Source organism: Manacus candei, unplaced genomic scaffold (genome assembly GCF_025592945.1).
Source record: "Manacus candei isolate 608988 ecotype Guabito, Panama unplaced genomic scaffold, ASM2559294v1 h1tg000021l, whole genome shotgun sequence".
In the NCBI taxonomy this organism is placed as follows: Eukaryota; Metazoa; Chordata; class Aves; order Passeriformes; family Pipridae; genus Manacus; species Manacus candei.
In genome coordinates, this window is record NW_026138069.1 from 237,833 (window position 1) to 258,772 (window position 20,940).

The 20,940-nt window shown below is 43.5% G+C and overlaps 1 protein-coding gene across 1 annotated transcript in view; it reads left to right on the forward strand.

The window, feature by feature from the left end:
- Positions 1 to 8,495: 8,495 nt before the first annotated feature.
- Positions 8,496 to 20,940, forward strand: part of IGF2BP3 (insulin like growth factor 2 mRNA binding protein 3) — a 114,871-nt gene continuing 102,426 nt past the window's right edge. The window contains exons 1-3 of the mRNA XM_051786068.1: positions 8,496 to 8,593; positions 9,094 to 9,315; positions 10,594 to 10,654. Coding sequence (XP_051642028.1) covers positions 9,141 to 9,315; positions 10,594 to 10,654 — 236 coding nt within the window. The 5' untranslated portion in view covers positions 8,496 to 8,593; positions 9,094 to 9,140. The remainder of the gene's footprint in view (positions 8,594 to 9,093; positions 9,316 to 10,593; positions 10,655 to 20,940) is intronic.

Consider the following 20,940-nt stretch of genomic DNA (forward strand, 5'->3'; position numbering starts at 1 on the left):
AAACCAAAAAAAACCAAAAAAACCCCCCAAAACCCAAAAACAAACCCAAAAAAACAAACCCCAACATTTTGTACAAGAATAAAACTAAATCAATTGCAACTTTATTTGCAGCAGATGGAAACACTGTCTGCCTGTGCAACGGGGTTCTTGTGGGGATTTAAGGTATAAAAATCTCATATCTTTTTCACTCATTTTTTTTCAGTCATAATTTAGAGATAAAACAAAATATACCCTTAGGCTACAGTTTGTCAAGTTTTTTTGGTATTTTAGTTCTTCTTGCTCAAAACAGTTTTCAAATTGTCTGGAAGAATATGTGGGGCAAACATTGTTTTTCTTATAGGGAAAGAAAGGGTTGTTCCATCTTTCCTAATTATTAAGACAACTGAACTTTGAAACTTTACATTTCACTGCTTCTCACTGGAATACACCCATGAACCACTTCGAAGTTTGTTTTGAACCTCTGCAAGTTATTTACAGGACAAGGGAAGAACCATAAATTAGGTTGACAGCATTTGCATCCAGAAAACTGATCTGGTTTGTTCTGTTTTTTAGAAAGCCAGCATTTGAAAATCCCCTTTGTAGGTCATGAGTGTAACATTTTAGCCAGGCCAGGGAGAGATTTCCTAAGGAACTGAGGGGGCACCTGTTGGCCTTTGACTTGGTGGAGTCCGGAAACACTCTTGTCTTGTTCTTTTCAGTGCTTAACTCCCTCTGCCCATGCTTTTTCTCAAAGTAAACAACCACAACTTGCTGAAAACGTGCACATCCAAAACTAGCAGTATTTGGGTGAATATTAGCTCCTTAAAGCTTAAGGCAGCATTAAAAGTGTGCAATTAAAATTAAAAAGTCAGGATATAAAAAAGTTACCTTCAATCAAATAGTTAGACTACATGACTGATATGAAAATGACTGATATGAAACATCCCCCTTTACTCTTATAATCTTAGAAATATCAATTTAATTGTTTTGATTTTTTTTCTTTTTTACTCTGAGGGAAGGCTGTATTTTTACTAACTTGCCAAAGCGGTAGGAAATTTAAACGAAAATTTTCTCAGTTTCAGGGTTTATTTAAGCAACTTGAACACTCAATTCAATTAAGTTACTTTATGTCTATGTTTCATTGATATCAGAACTGATATTTGGATTTTTTGTTGTGTTGAAAAAAATTAAGATCATATTTGACTAGAACCATATTTCAGTTCAAAATTAGTATTTCAGCATGGAGTATTAACATTAGAAACCACACATGGCTAAAAAAAAGGGGTAGAAAACATTTTTGAATATTTTTGGACCTCTCATTTAATGTAAGAAAGTAGACTGAAGCATGCAATTGACATTTTTTTTCACCCAAAGAATGAAAACAAACACATTTTGGCATTTCTTTGGTAATGCAACTTTGAATATTTTTTTTACATTATTAACTAATGGCAAATAAGGCAGGTATTAGCTTTGCCTCTAGCTGTTGCCTGTGAGAATGTTTCACTGACTGTTTACACACAGGCTGGGGCTTTATCACAGGTCTGATGCAAGAAAGCTGAATTTTTTCTCTGGCCTCTGTGACCCCATTACGGTACTTTGTTAGTGTGCATTCTGTGAGCTCAGCCCCACTCCTACAGCATGACTATACGTTCAAACAATGGACTCAAAACAGGCTTGCAAAAAATAGCTTCAAACTAGCCTTGCAGGCTTAGGTTTACCTAAATATATAATCTGTTTCATGTTTTCCTACTTGATTTCCTAACTTTGGTTTGAGTAGTACTTTAAAAGCATTTAAAAGCTCAGATAAACTGTTTACTGTTACAAAACTTAAAAGAAACCAAAAACATTTCTAGAAGAAAAACCTGAATCTGAAATTTATAGAAACAACTACCTAATCTAAGATATATTTGTCTGCCTCCAGTTTTATCAAGGATTGCTCAATTGAGATGTAAATTGAGCTTTAAAATGGGAATTAATTAGCATGAAAGTAACGCTATACGTATGCACTTTAATTTTGTCAGACTAAGACTTGTATTTATTTTTACAGGCTTTGCCTTATGGGATTGCAGGGGATTTTTGTTTTACAGATCTCTCTTCTCCTACTTAAATACTTACTTTTGTAGAAGTTTTAGTTACTTGATCTTGCTCTTGAAAATAACTAGACTGTACACAAAATGTTTCAGAAAATAAGGTTAAACTTCATTGACTATTTACCTATCAGAGAACCATAACTTGGGGAAAAAATAATATAGGGAATTCCTTGTATAAACAGATTGTGCCAGCCATTTTATACTGACAATACCTACACAAATAGATCTCTTGCAATCAAAGTTCCCCAGGTTTTTATACCAAAAATATGTACACTATACTGAGGAATCCATTGCAAAGGAAACAGTTGTATGGTATGGCTTTCAAGAGAAACACAAAAGACTAAGTCTAATTTATTTTAAAGCACTTAAACAATAACTGAAATGACCTAATGAAATTATTCACATGTAAGCATTAATGTCTGCAGGAGGAACCAACAATCCCACTGCTCAGCCTTCAGCCTCACAGGTAGTTTTAAATTGCCATATAGTCTATAATTCACAGACTCAACTATTCAGTCTGCTTAAGAAACAGACTGGAAACAAAACTGGAGTATATTTAACATTAGGATGCTTTCTGATCTTGAGAAAAATAATACGTAGCAAATGATAAAACACGTATTGGGAAAATAGACTAAATACAAACATTCATGACCACATTCTTGAAAGGATATACGTATTAATGGCCAATTTAAACAGCTCTTTTTATGAATGTTACATTGAAATTGGAATGCTTATTCCTGATAAAATTTGTAAAAGACCAAATTCTTGCCTGATCTGGAAAGCAATGAATTCTTATCAACCTCCAACAACAGAATAAATAATTTTTAAGATATTCAAACAAATAAAAAAAAAATTAAACTATGAAACTTTAGCAGCTACCATCCTCAATTTTGTTTTAATATAACAAAGTAACTAATTTACATCCAAATTAAGATTTTAAAAAATATTAATATCAAATTGTTACAGAGTTTATTCAAAGGCCAGCAATGTGCTAGAATTTTTACAGGAAGAGATCTGATTTTTTCTTATTAATAAAGAATGGCTACTTGGAAGGAATTCTGGGCATCAAAATCTAACCAATACTATGTATCGAAAAGCAAATTTAACACTCCTTCCCTATAATTTTAAGATATGGACAGTCCTGAGGCTGAATTCACAATAGACCTATGATACTGCTGGCTGAAAACACTGTTATCGTACCAGTAAGGCAAAACAGATTCTGAAGAGGAGGGTCTCATTGTTCTCGCCAAAAGGATTTCATGCTTGGGTTGCTGCCCCATTTTACTCCCTTACTTGATATTTTTTTCCTCTTGGCAAAAGATCTCCTTGATGAAAGGAGGAGAAAACAAGAAATAAATTCTGATTTCTCTAAATTGTAAGAAAACAAAACCAGAACAAAACCCCATCTGAAACGAGTTACAATACACTGAACTAGTGAGAAACAATTTTACTTCTTAAATAATGCCTTAATTTTCAGTTCTCCACTCCTTGTAAAAGCCCCATAAAATATTCTTTAGCTAGAGGAAGCCATATTGGCAATTCTTCCTATCACTAGATCAAATAAACTTCTGATTTTGTCCATCTATAATGTATATATTTATTTTTTCTACATACTCTTTCCAACACAATTGCAAAGATCTCAGGTTTCATCTATCAAACTGAAATATGATAAGTTCTATTTTGAAAGTCCCCTTTTAAATCCAGCTGTGCCAAGCAAAGTGAACACTGATGAAAAGTTTATGTACGTATACATATTAAAAAAAAAAAAAAAGACTGTAAGCTATTTTCACATCATTAAAACGCAAGTGATCAGATTTTTGTTTTGCAAGATCTGTTTGCAAATATTTGAAAGCTGAAAACAGGATAAAGCGAGCAATCAGTACTTGAATAAAGAGATCCCTGGACAAAATGGGAAAAAAAATACTTACTTTCAAATCAGCATGTAGAGATTCGTTGTAAGTCACAATCAGCACGTTTTATATACCGGAATACTTATTTAGAAATTGTTTGTATTACTTTTGTGCAGTAACACTGTGATCACATTGCATTATAAAACAAAAAAAACTCCTGTAACTTTCCGGTCAGCAAAACAGCACAGACAGCTAACCACTTTGTAATTCTTTTTTATTGGAAAGAAACTCGAACAGAGCTGGCTACAATGTTTTATCTCAAGCCCTGAAACTTCCGATGCATCGTGCGATTTATTTGTTTCACTCCACACCGGCACCGCCGCGCTCTCCGTCGCCGATTCATTGGGTTTTGCAGCATTTTGTGATCAAAACTTCCAAGCCGGAGCGGAGCGGGGCTGATCCCGGTGCTCCCACAGGCATTCCGCCGAGCCCCGGCAGCCTCGCCAGTAGCGGCGGAGCCGAGCCCGGCCACTCCCAGCCTCGGCAGCGGGACCGGCCGCCAGCACCGAGGCGCCACCGCCTTCCCGACCTGCCCAGGCAGCTGGCGGTGCGCGCCTCGGGAAGGGCGGCCGGACCCGCCGGGAGCGCCGCTCGGGGCCCGGGAGCACCGATCCCTGCGGCGGCGGGGGGCCGCCTGCCGCCTCCGCCCCCCCGAGCTGGAGACCTGCCCCGTGCGGTTATCCCACGGCTCCCCGGTGCGGGCATCCCGTTCCCGCACGGCGGCCGCGCTCCCCTTTCCCGCACGGCGGCCGCGCGCCGCCGATCCTTTGTTCGCCGCCCCTCCCGGCGCGGCTGCGGCTGCGGCACGGCCGCCCCGGAATCGGCACCTCTGCGGCGTGGCACCCACTTACCGCCTTACAAAGACCCGGCCCGCCGCCGGGAGGGAGGGAGGCGAGAGGGAGGGAGCGGGCTGGCTCTCCCATCCCATCCCATCCCGCCCCGTCCCGTCCCGTCCCATCCCGTGCCGGCCCTGCCCTGGCCGGCGGCGCCGCGCCCCCCGCCCGTCTCCCATCCCCGCTCCCGCCTCCGCCACCCCCGCGCCCACCGCCGCTTTCGCGCCACGCGCCCCAGGGGCCGGCGCAGGGACCAATGGGCGGCCGCGCCGCGGTGGCGGGCGGCGCTGGTAGGCGCAGGGCGCAGCCAATGGGAGGCGGCGCCGCGGCGCCGCTTTACTACGAGCGGCTATGGCCGCCCGCGGGGGCTGCGCGCCCCGGGCACGGCGGGAGGGACGGGCGGGCGGACAGACAGACAGACGCGGGGGGGGGGGGGGGGGGGCGCGGCGGGGCCGGGCCGGGCGGGTCGGCGCGGTTGTCCTGTCCTGTCCCGTCGTGGCGGGTGCCCGCCCCGCGAGGACCGGCGGCTCCGCGCCCGCGCCGCCCCGGCGGAGGCAGCGGCGGCGGCGCCCCCGCCGTCGTGGCGGCGGCCGCCCCGAGCCCGCGGGAAGCGCCCCCCGGGGCTGCCCGGCCCCCGCTGCCCATCGCGCCTCAGCCACAAACCCACGCGGCAGCCGTCCGTGGGCGGCTGTAACCTGGAAAAAAAAAAAAAAGCCCCAAAAAGACATTTAATGGGAAATATTGGAGCTGCGGCCGGACCGACGTGCTACCCACCCACCGTGCGCCGACCCCGGGGGAGCCGGGGATTTTTAGCCTCGGGAAGGGGCAGGGAGGGAGCCCTGCCCTCCCCTGGCCGTGAAAGAGGAGGTGGAGGGACACGGCGGAGGCTCTCGGAGTCTCACCCGGGGGTGGGGAGAAGCACATGGTTGAGTTTTAATTCTAAACGGCAGAATGTCGTAAAAGCCCTTGCTAATTAAAGATTGGCTGTGCTTCCTTGTGTGCAATATTTATGTAAGTATTTTAACAACTTTTTGGCTTCTGTGGGCAATAAACACAAACAATTGAAATATAGAAAAAAAATTATTTTTTTTTAATAATTCTTTTTCTTACAGGAGTGAATCGAAAAATACATTAGTATGTGGGAATGCTCTGATGTGTGCTCACGCATTTGATTTGTGACTGCCAAAATAAATTACATCTCAAATTGCAAAGCTATATTCTCAATAATATTAACATTTGGGAGTGCCCCATTGGTCTGAACTGTGTTCATCTGTGCAGGGAAGTGGAGATTTGTCAGGAAGCATGAACAAGTTTTTGTTGTTGATTTGCCTTTTTTGGCATTCAAGATGTGGAATTACTCTTGAAACCACTAACCAACCCATACTTCTTAACAAAGCTATACATTATTTAGATTTACAGAAAATATTTCAGCTTATTAGCAAGAGGTTTTTCAGAGTATCAAAAAAACCAAAAAAAACAAAAAAAAAAAAAAAAAGGGGGGAATTGCTAATAAGTAAGGGTTTTTTTCCCCCAATCATCTGATTATAAAGCAGTTTATGATGTTATTGGACAAATAATGCATAGTGTTATCATGAGCATTCAATCTTAATTTCTTTAAAAAATCTTCCAACAAAACAGATTATCAAACTAGAATATTAAATTAAATATAGGCACCCTGTTTAGCAATTTAAGAGGAAATACCACATAACAATATAGACCAACCATGTAGAAATGAGCTCATATAGACTGCCTTATAGATTCAGTACAAATCAAATTTATAAAGAATGCAATTAATCTGCAGAAACAGTGACTAATTCCTTTCACAAGTTTAACTAAGAATTCAGTAGTTCCAAGGGGGCTGTTTTTAACTTGGATAAGCGATTATTTATTTCAGCCAGATTATACAGACTGGGGTTATGAAATACAAATTCATTTATGAAAAAATTCTACATCCAACATGGAAAAGTCATAAACAGGTTAAATCTCTAGGAAAAAAAATTCTCTCTATTCCCAAGATAATTATTTGCAAATTTTCTACAAAATGGAAGTTGTGATTAAATTCTGATTAGCGGAACACAAAACACTCGATTTCCTCAATCATAACCTGACAATTAAAAGTTCATTAAAATAACCCTGAGATTAAACAATGGATTGAAATTACAAATATTAGGTTTTTGGTCAGCCAACCGCTTGGATGCACACAACAGAAGGGCCGTATTTCCAACTTAATGCAGCATTCACCCAGCCCCTGACAATTTCACAATGGTCTGGGGCTTCAGCCCTCATGGTGAGCCATGTCTCCTTGCATCATCATACCACCACAAGCAAAATCTTCAGCGACTGACTCACCCCGCGAGCGCTGGGTACCACCACCGCCGCCGAGCTGCGGCGGCCGCAGCGCGGGTAACAAAAGCCTGACCCCAGCACGGCTTCCAAGGAGATTTAAATCACCCCTCTTTAATTGTATACTTGTTAGAAGTTTAGGCACAAGACTAAGAAGCGTTCCTCTTTACTACGGATTTCCAGACATACTACAGGACATGTGGAAATCCAGTCACTGCTCACTAATAAAAGTATTTAACCGTTTTCCATGGATATACCTATTAAAACGTACCACAAGAAGCCTACCACGGAATAAATGAAACCTTCGGCTAAAGTGCATTGAATTATTAAACAAAACCTACTAGATCGCTATATTAAACACAGTGCTGGCTTTCATTTCCGTATCCTTTCTTCATCTTCAGGCAACGTTTTGTTTGCACTGGAAAGGCTCCACACCCCCAAACCCCTCCCCCACAAGCCCACCATTGTATCTGTACGAATGTGGAGAATTATGAATGGTTCCTTAGACCGGGCAGGGGGAGGAGGGGAGGAAAAGAGGGGGGTCGCCAAATCCCTTTGTGTGCCGTTACCAGCCGACGGCAACGGTGCCTTCGCGTTTCCCCCCCGCACCGTCCACCATTGCCCAGATGGGCAGGGAGCGCGCCCCCCTCCCCGGGCCGGGCAGCTCCCTCGCCCTAGGACTCTCCTCTTCTTCATCATCCCCCAACTCTCCTCCACCCCTTTGTCTTTTTTTTTTTTTCTCTCCCCCTCTTTCTCCTCCTTTCCGTAAGGCTCAGTACAAGGGGCACCGCGAGTAATGCGGGATCATTACCATATGGGGCTCCTCCGGGGCTACAGGGACCCCCGCCCCCGCCCCGCAGCCCCCCAGCACGCAGCCGCGGCGGCGCTGCGCGGGAGCGGATCCCGCTCTCTCTCCCCCGCCGCCTCCCCCCACGCTCGCACCCCCTCTTTTTCCTCCCCCTCTTCCTCCTCCCCCCAACCCATAGTGCCGGGGAGCGGGATCGCCCAGGCACGACCCCGATGAATAATCCCCACCGCCTGGCACGGCGGGGGAGGAGCGGGGCGGGGGGGGCGGGCATTGCGGTGCCTTTTCCCCTCCCTCCCTGGGATCACACCCCGCTCGCACGGGGGGAGGTGCGGCCGCCCAGCCGTTTTTGGGCGGAGGGGGCGCTCGGAACGGTCTCCCCCGGCGGAAGGGCAGAGGCGGCGCAGACCGGAGCCCACCCAACTCCGGTTTCCCCTTCCCCCGCCCTCTGGCCCTCTCTAAACTTGTCCTGTCCAGCCTCCCCCCACCCCTCTCCCCGTCCTTCACCCCAGCCCTCCTCCGTGAGTGTGTGTGCGCCCTATCCACTTGCTAATTGAAGAGCTGGGATTCCTCACGTGAGAAGTTGATTTGTAGTTTGAACACGTGGCTCATTCAAAAAGCCGGAATATTCAAGTAATTTTTTTCTCTCTCCCTCCGCCCTTCCCTCCCCCCTCCCCTTCTCTCTCTCTCTTTTTTTTTTTTTATACGGAGAGGCGGCGCCTGCATGCACGTAGTGTGACATTTTCATAGTCCGCCTGCTGCTGCCAAAGGGGTTCGGGGGCAAGACAAAAAAAGTAGTTTTTTTTCCCCTCCCCTCCTCCTTTTCCTCTCCTCAGCCCGCCATCCGCGGCCCCGGCGCTGGGTGTTTCCCCCGCGCCCCCCATGCGCCCGGGTAGCACGGCAGGCACTTAGGGCTCCCGTTTGGCTACGCTTTTTTTTTTTTTTTTTTTTTTTTTTTTTTTTTTTTTTTTTTTTTTTTTACCCCTTGAGAGGGAGAGGGAGGGACACAAGCTGCAGATCTGATTTTTTTTTTTCCTTCCTCTCCCTGTCCTCTCTCTCTCTCCCTCTCTCTCTCTCCTTCCTCCATCGCATTTTGTTTTATTTCCCCCTTCCTCCCCACCTCCTCTCGCAAGACGAGGGTTGCAGCCCGCGGTGCGCGCCTCCCCGAGCCGCCAGGAAGATGAACAAGCTCTACATCGGCAACCTCGGCGAGAACGTCAGCCCCCTCGACCTGGAAAGTCTCTTTAAGGACTCCAAGATCCCCTTCTCGGGCCAGTTCCTGGTGAAGACGGGGTACGCCTTCGTGGACTGCCCCGACGAGAGCTGGGCCATGAAGGCCATCGAAGCACTTTCAGGTGAGCGGCTCCTTCCACCACCCCCACCCTCTCCCCGCAGCCCCGACGGCTCCCGCCGCCCGCCTTCTTCCGCGGCGGCGGAGCGGCTGCAGCGGCGGGCTAGGACCCGCCGCCGGGCTGGGGGGGATATTGGGGGTAGTCTCTGCCCCTTTCGCCTCCAGGTGAGGGGCGAACTGTTGTTTTCCGAGCGCGGCCGGAGCCGCCCGGCCTTCCCGCGGAGACTTTGCGCGGGGCTTGCGCTGCGGCGGCCCCCCGGGAGTGGCCGGGGAGTGGGGCCGGGGAGGGGCGGGAGCCTGGGCCCACAGACCCGCGGCGCGGCAGCTCCCATGTTTTTCCAAGCCCCACGGCCAGCCCTGCCCGGCCAGGGGCCCTCGCTGCATTGGGGGGGGGGGGGGGGGGGGGGCGGTGAGTGCAGTGAGGCGGAGGCGGGCTGCGGGCGCGGAGCCCTGCGCGGAGCAGCGGCTGCACACACACGCCCCCCGGGCACAGCTGGACTCCCCCGCGGCCCCTCGGAGGGGCCGCCTCCCTCCAGAGCGGGCTGAGGTTCCCCTCGGTTCGGCGTAGGCCGCGGGCCTGGGGGCGAGCCGCCGAATTGCTCCAAACTTGGGAGGGGGGAGCCCTGCCTGCCCCCCCGCCCCGCGCTGCCCGGCTATTTATTTCGGTTTCTCTTCGCTGCTCTCACGCACCCATCACCGCCTCCAGCATTGCCGGCTCCTGGCCCCGACATCCTGTTTTTGTGTGCTTTACAAAAAAAAAAAAAAAAAAAATTTTCGCGTGAAGCGGGTCTGCGGAGGTCTGCCGGGAGAGGCTGCCTCGCAGGAGATGGGCTCAGGTCTGCCGGGAGAGGCTGCCTTGGAGGAGATGAGCTCGGGCTGCGCTCCGCGCCTCCTCTCGGCTCCCTTCCCGCCCGCTTCCGAGCTGAAAACCGCCCGAAGTTGGCAGCGCGGGGGGCGGCGGAGACCCTGCTCCCCCTCCCCGAGACGGGGCAGAGCCCGGCTCCCACACACGGCGTTTCGCCGGCTGTTTGCAGCGCGGGGCGGGGGAAGGGGCCCCGCCGAGGGCAGCGCGGCTCCCCCCCGGCAGCGGCGCGGCCCCGGGCGCCGGGATGTGTCTCCTTGCCGGGCGCCGCGACCCCGCTCCGGCGGTGCCCGGGCTGCCGATGAATGGGCTAACGTGTTGCGCTCCCGTTCCCTGCCTCGCACCCCTGCGAGCCCGCTCCAAGAGACGGGGACGCACAGCCGCGCTCGAATATTTTCCCCTTTCTGTTTATCTCGGCAGGTAAAGTGGAGCTGCATGGGAAACTCATAGAAGTTGAACATTCGGTCCCAAAAAGACAAAGGTAATTTATTTTTATTTCCTACCCCCCTGCCCCTTGGTCTTAGTTACCCAGTGAGAAGCAATTTGAAAAATGCTTAGGTTTGTGTTTCTCTTCCCTGTAGATAAATGGACCGCTTTCTTAAAACCACAGGCGTGCACTCAGTGCTGTCCGAGAGGTTTTCTAGTATCACCCCATGTATTTCTAATGTAGTGTCTTGGCCAGGCAGCAGTGGTACTATTTAATTTATTTAAAAAAAAATAATAAAAGCGCCTTTTTGTGAGAGAGGCAGGTTATTATGGTCTGATGACAAATGATTGTGAAGATTTTTAAAATTTAAAGTTCTGTGAGAAGAGTTAAAATCTGTGCTAGCAGGAAATGAAATGTGGTGTTGTGAACTGTATAACGGGCAAGCATGTGAGCTCTGCTTCAGCAACAGAAAGCACCTTGTAAATATACTGGTGTATATATTTTTTTGATCCTGCCGTGTTGGAGTCTGCAGCATTTTATAGGCATGTAGTAGAAGTCTCATCTGTATTTGAGAGGATTTTATCATCGCTCTTTTGAGGTGGTCTATAGAAGCAGCAGGAGAATGACTCCTTCCCAGTGAGGACAGGATTTATGCATCCTTAATTTCTAAACACACCTTTAATTTTTGTGAGGCAGTAATTTTATTGGGCCTCGTGTAAAGAAGCAATCTTTGGAATAAAGTAGGGTAGTATTTTTATGCTACCTATAGCAATTCAGCCTCCTTTCACAAATATTTAGATTATAGAAAACCTGCCGTGCACTAGAGAGTAAAAAAAAAAAAAAGATGAAACTTTCCACGTGCTTGGTCCTGTACTCCATTATTCAGTCTGGGAAATATGTCTGTCTGTGTAACTTTATTAAAAGGGGCTTCTACTATTTCAGAATTATTTTTTAAAACTACAGTGTTTTTAAGGTAGTTGATTGGAAAAAATGATTAAGCTGTCTTGATGGGCATTGTATTTTGAGAATTAGAAGTTTGATCACTAAATAGTGTTAGAGGAGAGCTTCACTTGAGAAAGTATGGAGGATTTTTGCTCTAGTTAAGGGAGGGGGCAAACTCTCTCTAGACTAATTCATAGCATGTGAATCTTCATGGTTTTATTTATTTGATACTTTTCATTGGAAATTAACGTGCTGTATGTGCTCTCTCTCATTTAATATGCAAGGTATATGGTTTGGATTTATAATAGCCTGTATTTCAGATCTTTTGTATACAAAATTGTTGTAGATGAAATATATTTTTAGATTTAAGAAGAAAATGCCATAAGCCATATAAGAATTGATAATTTCCTGTTAGTCTCAAATAAATTTACTGTCGTGCTTGTTAATCTTTAGCTTGCACAAACAGCAATCTTTTTATGCTGTTGAAAAGAAATTCATTACACTCATATAAATATAAATTTAAAATCACTGGTTCTGCCCCAACTTTTTTTTTAATCATTGTTTAATGTCTTTACAAGTATTTTCCTCTTCTTTCATCTGTCAGCTGAAATGGTGTAAAAGTCCATTCTTTGTGTTGGGTGGCATGTCCTTCTATTTGTCTGTGAATTAGCAATTATCAGAAACATTTATCTGCCTGTAACTTGTTGAAAATAATTCTATACTGAACTTAAGCACTTTTGTAGGCATACACTGCCTACATATAGACATATTGAAAAAATTGCAAATGTAACTGTATCAGCATACCAGTGTTGCTTCTCCCAAAGCCCTTATTTGTTGAAACACTGTTTTATTGTGCAGTATCATGTTGGAATGTATTAGAGTTCAGATTTAGACTGCTGTTTAACAGAAAATTAAATTGCATTTCTCATAACTGCACTTCCTCCCCCTTTGTTTCCGCTCCCCTTCTCCCAAAATCTAATATAGAAAGCCACTTAAAATTCATTCAGTGGCCTCCATATGTAGAAGCGACTCTCTGGTTCCTTTTATAGATGTCTAATATTTTTCTTTTTTGAGAGGGGTCAAAAACTTGGAGATTTTTTTTTTTCCTTGTTTTCCTAAACATTGCTTACTGGGCGCATATTTAGAGTTAGTTGCTAGTTACATGTGAAAGGATAGTTTTCAAATGTTGAGTATTGTTGGGGAAACTGGTTAATAAGGTGCTTTCAAAGTAACTTCTTTTTACACAAGGGAAAGGTGTAGATGCAGCTGGGGTGGGGGGTGTTGCCCAGCAGGCCCACCCAGTGTGTTTTCATGCTGCAAGGCCAGGGAGTGCTTTCCAGAGAGCCCTGTGCACTCCAGCGTGCGAGATACGGTTAGAGAAGTGACGCCATTTAAAAAAAAAAACAACAACTAGATGTGTCAAGTCTGTCTTTCAGCATGAGGGTACGATTAATAGTTTGATCAAATGATTACTTCATAAGAGCAAAAGTTGTTTTGTAGTGCTCTGAAATTATTCAATACATTGTATTGACCTGTGCTGCTGTGAGACTGCTTCATGGAGAGTCCTAGCTCCCCTCCTCACAGCCTCCTTCAACATGATAATTAGAAGAGTTTCTGGTTTTTTTGGGTTAGGTTTGGTTTTTTTAATCAGAGTGTGTACATTATTGCTCACAAAGGTAGTTTGTAGCCATCTCTGTAGAAAGATACCTGAGGTGCACAGGAGGCAAGGGTAAGGGTTTGGTAATCCATATCCTTGTCACATAAAGGAAGGTCAAGAGGTGGTGTCAGCTAGGGTTGCCATAAAGTTGAGCTGAATCTAGAAGATGTGGAGTGTGCCTGGCTTGTTATTCTGGGCAAAATTTTTGGGCCCAGTAGTCACTGCATTCCAGCCCTTGCTGGATCTTCTGATTTGAAGTGGGCACACCCAGGTTTGAAAATTGCCTGCCTACATGCTGTGGAAGGAAGGAGAGAGCCTGTGTGTGGCTTTCTTCCTCCCTGCCCCCCTGGAAGCATTTAAAAACAGACAAGGGGATATGCTGTGGTTGAAAGAAGGGGCCTGGTCAAGGTTTCCTTGATGGAAGGGTGGGGAATTATTCTGGGGGAGGTGCGAAGTACTAAATAAGCTCGGAGTAGATTCCTGACTTACTATTGAAATCTCAAGGGAATGCCAAAGGAATGCAGCATTTCTGCATTCAGACCCCTCAGTGTGGAGGAAGGCTATTGCAATATTTAAAGGTTTAAGTCACTTCATGCAAAAGTTAGAGGAGGCATTGTAATGATTTTGACTGCTAGTCTCACTCTGAGAGGGAAGGCAGGGCACTGTTAGTCACATTCACTACTTAGATGAGCTTTCTCCTTGCAAAGCAGCGGTGCAGGAGGATGTTGGCAGCCCATGGCGTACGTGGAACTTGTGGTGCAAGGCTTTGGGTACTACCTCACTGCAATCCAAGAGCAGCTGGTATCTCACAAGGAGATGTAGGCTGCAATCTGATTATTCAAATAGCCCTGATGTCACTTGTGCGCAATGAGGGGGGAGGGCAGGCGGGAGGGCAGGCGCTAACTCTGGGCACCTGGAGGCTGCCCCAGGCACACCCCCTGGCTCTGGCTTCCATGTCCAGGTGGGCTTCCCACCCAGACCTGGTCCCCTATGCCTGCTACTGGGGCCTTCAGGTACCTAAAATGCTCACAAACACCTCAATTGTGGTAATGACGAGGTGTTTTTCCAATTAGAAGGCTAATTATTTTTCTTCCCCACCTCTTTGTTGAGAAAATAAATTCACTATGTCTCTTCTGGGGAGTCTGTTTAGGAAGGGAGCAGAAGAACCAGGTAACAAAGGTGTACCCTGTAGGTAATGCTGCTATGGGGAGAGCAACAACTTTCCAACTGTGCTTCATCTCTGATGCAGAGGTGTCTGAAGGCTGATTTAAGGAAAATAGGTCTCAAATCCCCCTCATGCAGCCATCTCTGTTCCAGGGGCGAGCAGTGGATGGAAATTGGATCGTGTTGGTGATTTTCAGTATAATGAGGATTTGTATCTTGCGTGCACAAGGCGGTGGGAAATGGTTTGGTGATGCTAAGGTATATGTGGTGTGTGCAATGGTCACAGTTCATAAAAAAAAAATAATTTAGTGGCATTGATTTGTAGTTTCGCTTCTGTAAATATCAAGTAGGGAGAAACATGCTCAAAGTAAGGACACATGATAGAAAATGTAATTTATTAGCCATATTCGTTCTCTTTTCTGTGCCCAAACTTAGAATATTTGTTGAGAGCGAAGGGCCAAAACTTCACCTAGTGATTTAAGGTTTTTATTCTCTGTTTCCCCATTTATTTTTGCAGATGCAAACGAAATTTTTTTGTTTGATCTGTGAAAGCTTACAATTAGAGTGGAAACACTAATTGTGGTGATTCCTATACAGATGAGTTGTTATGGCAAGAACAGATAATTCTTCACTAACCATGTTAGCTGTTACATTGTTGGAATTTTAATTTTTATTGCTCCTCTTACTGTTTGATCATTAATAAAAAAAAATCCCTTCTTGTTGCAGTTCTTAAAAATCAGCTGGAACACATGAAACACAGCTCTAAATGCATATCCTGAAGGGTTAGTCCTGTTCTCGTTTTGCTTCCTTCCTTTTATGGAAGGTACCCTGAGAGCATACTTGTAGTGGACCTTAAATTGTGCATAGATATGGTAAATTTTGAAGGGGTGGAATAAAAAATAACATTTTGGAAGTGTAATTCAAGGGTAGTAAAAATATAATCAGGAAATATTTAAGATTTTTTTTTTATTTCTCCCTTTTTTTTTCCCCCTTAAAGCATGGGGTAATAACATTTTCCACATTTTTTGAAACCTTGAAGGTGGTATTTTTGTAAAATGGGGCTGTGTTCATTTCAGTTGCTCTTTTAAGTGCAGACTATAGGACTCTACAGTGCTGGAGTCCTTTTATGGCTTCTGGCTAGCTAGTGGGTGGACTTCAAATACTTAGTTTTGATGAAAAATTCTTAAATGGTCTGAGATTTACCTACCCAAGAGAAAATGTGAAGTTTCCCACAATGGTTGTGAGAGAAGGACCCAGAATTAAAATACACCTAATACTTAACTATGGATAGGGCTAGTCCTTCAGAGAACTTCACAAAAAAGATTCTTTGCTCCTTAAACCTGTTCTTCTCCTTAATATCGTCTTACAATTTAAGATTTTATCCTCCTGGATTTTGGTAAAAAATATACAGTGCCATGGACCACATGTAAAGACATTTTCTCTTCTGGTGATTTCATCCTTACGTGAGCGCAGTGAGACAGGCAAAGGGTAATATTGATGTAGAACCTTTTTTCCTGTAATTTAAGACTAAAATGTATTGTTGAAATCTGATTATTTGGAATCAGTAAATAGGTGAAGAACATGTGCAAAATTAAATGCTCTAAAATCTAAGTATGGGCAATAACTCTTCATGTTTTATATATAGATAGGGATGGGTTGAAGAGTTTGAGTAGATTTAATACACTTAGCAATACTGAGGTGCTTTATGTATTCCCCGAGTTATTCAAGACTGTTCTCTTTTAATGCGGGTTCTCTCATTTTGTTTTCATACACAAGGTGTTTATCTCCACATCAGTCCATTCTTCATCTCTAATGATGCAGAATATAGAATTATATAAAGTTATATGCTAATTACTGTTGAAAGCTAAGACAAGACATAACTTCCCCTTATTTTGTCTAAAAATGTGACATAATCAGAAATACTTGTGTATTATTTTGTAGCTTTAGTCTTGGGCTTCCATAATTCTTTTTTTCCCCACCCCCCCATACATGTCAAGTGTATGCACTTATATGCCTTTTCATCCTGCATCTTTGCTCTGTGTTATATTTGCTGCCCAAATAAAGAAAATATAATTGAATGCACCAACCTAAAAATCTCCCCAGGTGTTCATGTTTGGGTTATGCTGAGGAGATCAGTAAGCCCAGTCCTCACTGGTGCTACCCAGCCTGTCTGGGCATGTTTATCCACCTGGATACTTCAATGGCAGTTGTTCCTTCTCATCAACTGGAATATGTAATTTGGCTTTGAAAAATTTCTGTGTGGTAGCAAGAGCTCCTGTGTGTGTGGGCACACGTCAGGTAACTAACAAAAAATTACAATTTTGTATTACTTCCCAGCTTTTCTTCTTTCCAGATCTGCAATATATGGGCCACTCATTTAAGAGGTGGACTTGATAATCCTTGTGGGTCCCTTCTAAGTCAGAATATTCTGTGATTCTGTGTTTGGTTTGTGAGTGTGTGTTGAAAGATGCATCTGTTTAACAGAGAAGGATATCTGGATATTTGTAGTGGGATACTTAGCAAATGAAGTGCATTACCCTAATATTAACCCTAGTAAATGTTAAAATACTGTATGTGTAATGACAGTAAAAGAGTGGCACCAAAAAAGGTTGTGTATTCAATTTTTTTTCTGAAAGCGCATTGAAATTTCAAAATTAAAAATTGTAATATTCTTATTTGCTGGAGAGTATTATCATGACAGTTGGCACAAGAGAAACCTGTACTATAAAACTATCTCCTGTGCAATGTAACCTTAGCAGCAATGTACCTCCTTTATTGCCTGCCTCTTCATGGTGCAGTGGAATCAGCATCAACTCAAACTGTCTTATTGCAAATCTGAATGGATGGAAAAGTGACATTAACAGGTAAAATCAAGTATTCTGTATTTTAAGTGAAAATTTGGATAAGAGCGCAGATAAAACAATTATTCAGAGGGATCTGGCTTTTTTTGGATATGGCACTAAGTACAAAAATGAAACTGTCTTGCAATGAAAGGTCTTCTGCTGGGAAGGGCATTACTCCATTTTAATTTTTTTTTGCTGTCTTGATTATTTTGTGACTAGCCTCTGCATTACATCTCACCAATCAGAAGTGTTTCAAAGAGAAATGTGTATGTATATGTGTGTCCCTTGTGTGTGTGTGCTTGTGTATATATATCCACATATGCATTTTAAAAGATTGTAATACCATAAAATAATTTGCGGTTTGAGAAGAGACCAGCTAAAAATATCTGGAGAATTTATAAAAATAGTAAGGTTGGATTTTTTTTTTTGTTTGGGTTTTTTTTTGTTTGGTTTTTTTTTGTTTGGGTTTTTTTTTTTTTTTTGCTAGTACCACTACCCTTGAATACAACTGGAGCTGAATGTTCACTTTTGAAAGATTAACTTTCATGCTCAGCTGAACTTTAGGAATGCTACTTTAAAATATGTAGTCTACACCATGTGTCCAATACATTTTTCCTCTTTGAAAATAGCTGTGTTTTATTGTTTTGGTAAACTGCCCTTTATTTTTACATGTTAAATGTACAGGTCCTGTAGGTTTTCCTTCAAAAATGGAGCTTGCTTCATCTTAATGGAGCTGTAAATATTGTAGTGCAGAAATCAAAACTCCCGATAAAGGGAACTCTAGTCTGTGTGAACAAAAATTTGTTGGAACGTAATAATAAACTTAAGTTATTAGTTGGGTTTGCAGTTACTTATTTTCCTGAAATTTCATGTTAAAGAGCAGTTAGAGATGGAGTAAAAAGCTTGTTATGTTTTGATTTGAAATTATTCATTATATATCTAACGTGCATGGATCAAGGTGAGACTGATATTCTAGGAATAAACGGGGTAGGAGGGCTAGCTATGAGAAAGGGGAGGGGTAATCCCCACCTTGAGTGAGTTGTACTGTGCAGTTGGTCCCAGCAGCTTTCATCCTAGGGCCTGATCCTGCAGACTCTCAACCCCTTGTTCCCTGCCATCAGAGGGAATCCTAAGCGTGCTGTAGGGAGACTCTTGGGAAAACTCTTTGGAAACAGAGTTGGCGAAACTGCTCTAGCTTTGACAGGGAAAATGTATATATAACCTAGCAAAGGCAAAAGACACAAGTTTTGTTTGTGTTTGCTTTTTTAATTTTTTTTTTTTTAACAACAGTAATTTTAAAGCAGTTACAGAACAGATCGTCCAGAAATTTAGTTTTAATGATAGAGTGGATTATTTAGTTTATACACTTAGGGGAGACTCTTTGTGTGATGGCTTCCTGGTTATCATGGGAGAACAGTTGAATTTTTCCTCCTACATCTAGAGTAAAAGTTTGAAAACAGTGTCTCTTTAGGACTATACTTGAAAAACATAATCTGTGGGATGTTAGAGGAATTTAAGTAGCAGTTTAATCCATGAGAGTAGATTACATTTATAATGTAAACCTTATCTTTTTCCTTATGTGGATTAAAATTCTGATACACATGCTTTAAATGATTTTCTGGTGAAAGTTTTGTGGCGAACTTAAGCAGGTAGTGGTTAGGAAAAAAAAAATAGAATTTTCCTGTCTTTGAATATTGTTGCTAATTCAGAAATAATTTTTCAGATGACTTTGCTAGCTGTACACCAGCTTGCACAGGTTCCCCTTGCCTTTGAGGTGTTGGTCTGTTAGAGATGTGTCCTGCTGTGCCATAAAGAGGACATGGGTCTTTCCTACCAAGGGAACAAGATCCCTGAATGAGCCACATTTTTCTTTGTGGAAAACCATTGATCTGATGTGCAGAGGGAGCTGTTTACCAGGGTCAAGTGAGAGGGGTTCGATGCTAAGTGTCTCTCAGTGGTATCGATCACAGTGGGTGCTGGTCAGCAAGAGTTCTTACACAGTGAGGTTTGTGCTAATAGAAGCTCAGTTATTTAGGAAGTTCTAGGTGGTGGTGGGCAGCAGCATAACTTGGTGTTATGCTAACTAAAAAGCACTAAAAACTACCATTGCTAATCAGGAGGCACTACTGTTGACCCAAGAGAAGTGCTGGAGTATGTCAATACTTGTTTGTTACCTGACTGTATGAACTTTCTACCTCCACAGAAGCTTTTATTGTAGGATACTTCTGAGAAACGTGCAACTTTTTTGTACCCTGAACAAAATAAATGAGAAATGGACAGCTCTTATTTTTTTTTTTAATACTGTGTGCTCTCATTCAGAGTTTAATTCTGCAGCCCAGTAACAGTGGTGTAAAATTGTTCTTATACAGCTAATACTAGTTAATTTGAAGATGTACTAGAGTGCTTATTCTGCTAAAATATTTTATTTAAAAACAACCCACCCCCAAAACCCTTCCCTACATAAAGTTATACTAGTCAAAAAGTAGGAGATCCTTTATTTATTAAGAACTAAGGTTTTTTTTTTCCTCAGTGATGATCTGATAGCAACTAGTGAAGTCCTGTTCTATTTGATAACTTACTCTGGGTTATTGCTTATTATATTTGCTTAGAGTGAGTTATATACCTCTATTTAGAAGTTTTCAGTTTTTTCCAATGCGGTTGAGAGAGAAATTTTATAAATAAAATTTATAAATTTTATTGCTCTCTTAAACAAGAAATGGCTGTTAACATGTAAATATACCCCAATTCTGCATTTAACATAGAATGGTAAGCGTCTCTAAAGTTGTGGTGTACACACCCTTTGTACAACTGGGCTTTATGACAGTTGTTCAATTAAACTCAAAGCATGAGCAAAATTATGTTTTTAGGTATATAGAATGTGCTTAAGCTATATATAGTTGAAGCTACCCATTGCTCCTTGAAAGTAATCTTGGGAAAACAGTTGGAAAATTTGTCATTATAATTTCTAGAGCCCATCGAGATTTCAAATTGAGTTCAAGATACCTTTGCATTTGACTAGCTTTGCTAAAATCACAAAATTGCATTCATTTGCCATGGTTGGATTTTGCTGCCTCTGTGGCAAATAATAAGCTTATGTACATTGCTTTTCTTCCTGGCCCTTGGGCTCACATCACCTGATCCACACAGTTCACTTAGTATGACTGTTACTGGTTTTGCATACATTAGGTTCAGCATCTTAACGTGAAAATGCCACTTCTGAATGCATGAAGGACAGTTCAGATCCAGCACCACACGTGTGATTAGGTCAGTCTCCTGCTGTATAGCAGTGCTGTGTTTTGTGCTGCAGGGCTTCAAAAAATGGCTTTTCAAATGAAAGTTGAAGCTATCTTTTTAGCTAGAGAGGGCTGGTGGAAACCATGTGTGGTTTTGTATTGCAGAAAGCCTCTCTTTTGACATAGTTCTAACTTGTTTCACTGGATGTATCATTCTGGGGGGAAGAAAAGGGAGGTAGAAGGGGAAAAAAAAAAAAAGTGGAGCATGAAAAAATCTGTCCAAAACTTAGTCATGTTTCACCATGATGAAAGCCTGTAAATTCCAGAGGAAGAAATGGCATTTGAGCAGTGATAATTTTCTGGAGATGGCTTGGTGCATGCCCTGTCTGGTGAGAATGGGGCTATATGAGGAGGGCTTGTCCTAGTTTGGGGGGGCTGAGCAGGTGTCCCGACCTGTTTCTTTACCCTGTAACATTCAGCTCTGTGAACTTTCCTTGCACT